Source organism: Felis catus, chromosome A1 (genome assembly GCF_018350175.1).
Source record: "Felis catus isolate Fca126 chromosome A1, F.catus_Fca126_mat1.0, whole genome shotgun sequence".
Taxonomy (NCBI): Eukaryota; Metazoa; Chordata; class Mammalia; order Carnivora; family Felidae; genus Felis; species Felis catus.
The window spans coordinates 86,787,158-86,790,155 of NC_058368.1; the positions used below are offsets into that span (position 1 = coordinate 86,787,158).

The 2,998-nt window shown below is 36.2% G+C and overlaps 1 protein-coding gene across 1 annotated transcript; it reads right to left on the reverse strand.

The window, feature by feature from the left end:
* Positions 1-1,439: 1,439 nt before the first annotated feature.
* On the reverse strand, positions 1,440-2,428 carry LOC101091078 (olfactory receptor 14K1). The gene has a single exon (XM_003980597.2). It carries the CDS (start codon positions 2,406-2,408, stop codon positions 1,440-1,442), a length of 969 nt encoding a protein of 322 aa, XP_003980646.2. The 5' UTR covers positions 2,409-2,428.
* Positions 2,429-2,998: the final 570 nt, after the last annotated feature.

The following is a 2,998-nucleotide window of genomic DNA, read 5'->3' on the forward strand; positions in this document are numbered from 1 at the left end:
ATTTCAACTCAGGTCATGATCTCATGGTTCAATAATTGGAGCCCTGAATAGGGCTCTGCATTCACATTGCAGTTTGCTTGAGATTCTCTCTCTCTCTCCCTCTTTCTGTGCCCCTCTCCTACTCACACTCATCTCACCCTTTTTCTCTCTCTCTCAGAATGAGTAAATAAACTTAAGAATTGAAAGAGCATGTGGAGTAAAGACTGAAAAGAATAACAGTGACAAGATAATTTTCTGCAGCAATAAGTGGAAAATAATTTTGAATATTTAGGATATTGGAAATGTTATATGATACTGAAATCTGGGAAGAGTGGATATGGGATTTATCACAATGTGAGAAACAATGCCGGATGCTATTTTCTTAAGTTCCAACATTAAAAAAAGAAAATTAGACCAACATCTAGCATCAACACATTAGATAAAAATAAATTTTATAAACAGAAAAGCATCTGAATAAAAAAATAAAATTTTAATCAAAAGCAGCAAAGATTTAAGAGAATCATTCTCTTAAATGTATGAGTAATTGTATAAAATCCTCATCAAACACATATTAGTCAAATAAATGAAGCTTGTGGGGTGTCTGGGTGGCTCAGTTGGTTAAACATCCCACTTTTGATTTCAGCTCAGATCATATCTTACAGTTTGCAGGATCAAGCCCCACATCAGGCTTTACACTGAAGGTGTAGATCCTGCTTGGGGTTCTCTTTCTTCTCTCTCTCTTCCCCTTACCCACTCTCTATTTCTCTCAAAAATAAATTTTAAAAAATCATTTAAAAAATAAAATAACTGAAGCTTGTGACAAAATAAAGTATTTTTTAAAACTGCAACATTCCATTAAAATAATTTCACATTAAAATCAAATTTCCATCAGAAGATAAATAAATGCAAAATTTAGTTAAAATCATTTTAAATTAAAATCAAATTTCCATCATAAGATAAATGATAAAATGTCATGGAAGTTGATAATTTTGGAGGAATACAAATATATAAATCTCATGTATATGGATCTCAGAGCAGAAGTCCAAATCAGTGAAGATGTAAAAGGAAAACATTAAGACAGAATGTGAAGGAATATAAGAGAAGATTTATTTCTATTAAAACTGACATCTTGAGTGAGGGGTGCCTGGGTGGCTCAGTCGGTTAAGCATCCAACTTCAGCCCAGATCATGTTCTCACAGTTTATGAGTTAGAGCCCCACTTTGGGGTCCATGCTGACAGCTCAAAGCCTGGAACCTGCTTCAGATTCTGAATCTCCTCTCTGCTCTCCCCTGCTCACACTCTGTCTCTCTCTGTCTGTCTGTCTCTCAAAAATAAATAAACATTAATTTAAAAAAAAAAACCTGATAACCTGAGGTCATTACTAACAAGGTTCCATAATATATTAATCTCTAATACAAATAATTCCAAACAGCTAGTTAATTGTGGAACAACAAAACTTCCTACTTCCTAACTTCAACTTTAGTCATCTTTCCATTATTCCACTCCTTTTTAACTTTACTTAGGATTTTCCCTAGGGCTGATTTAATATCTTTGCTTCTCAGACAGTAAATAACAGGGTTCAAGGTTGGAGGTACCACAGAATAGAACACAGACACAAACAAGTCCAGAAGAGAAGGCTCATCAGAAACTGGCTTTAAATAAGCAATAGCACCTGTTAGAAGGAATGCACTCACCACAATGAGGTGAGGCAGGCAGGTGGAAAAGGCTCTGGACTGCTTCTGTCTGGTTGGGATCTTTAACACGGTGGTAAAAATATATACATAAGAGATCACAATGCAAACTAAACATGAAAATGCGTAACAGACCCCAATGGCCACACAGACATTAATAGTTGCATATTCCTTAGAACAGCTGAGTTTTAGTAGAGCAGGGACATCACAGAAGAACTGATGGATCTTAGTTGACCCACAAAAGTTTAAAGAGAATGTCCCAGATGAGTACAAGATTCCCAAGACCCCTCCATTGAGCCAGGAAATAGTCATTAGCTGGACACAGACCCCTTTGCTCATAACACCCTCATAATGCAGAAGATGACAGATGGCAATATAGCGGTCATAGGACATTGCAGTGAGTATGCCAATCTCTGACCCAGACAGTAGTACCACACAGAAGAGCTGTAACACACATCCCAGAAAAGAGATGAAGTCACTGAAGGTGATGGAATTGAAGATGGATTTGGGTAGTGTGGCAGAAATGAGGCACAGATCTACAAAAGACAAATGCCTTAGGAAAAAGTACATTGGACTGTGGAGGCGTTGATCAAGAACTGTGAGGAGGATGATAATTAAATTCTCCATCATGGCCACTAGGTAGATCAGTGAGAAGACCACAGTATGTAGCCTCAATAGCATCTGGCTCTCAGTAAATCCCATGAGCGAGAATTCCATTAGTAGTGTTTGATTCATCATATTTTAAAATTATTTGCCACCTATTGAATAAACAAAATATACATCAGTGTAACAAAATATTATTTACTTCTTTATTTTTGAAGTATGTATACTTTAGCATCATGAGATAGATGGAAATTTTTAAATACCAAAATATTCATATTTATAGTTGACTTGGGAATGAAACAACTATTAGCCTAACAGTCCAATAGAACTGGACTCAGATTCATTGTGGAAGATGAACTCCATTTTGCTCCCTAAGTGAACATTTCAAATTATTTTTACTAAATGTATTTCCAGTGGGAATTGTAGAATTGGTTCCATAATTCCAATTGTAATAGAAGGCATATTTGTTTGCATAAGTATTATCCTACCTGATGCAAATTTTGATGTGAGTTAGAAGTCACAGATAAATTTTGTTTGTTATGCAATCTGTTTAAATAATTGCCGGGGTCCAGCCCAAGCAGGTCCAGGGTTTCCCGAAGGATGAAAGGCGTCGGCAAGGGTACAAATGGACACAGACAACAGCAGTATGTTAGACTGGCCGCTTTATTGTTATGAGTCTGGCAATATATATGTTAGCAATTTCCTTAACGAAAATTTCCTTAGCA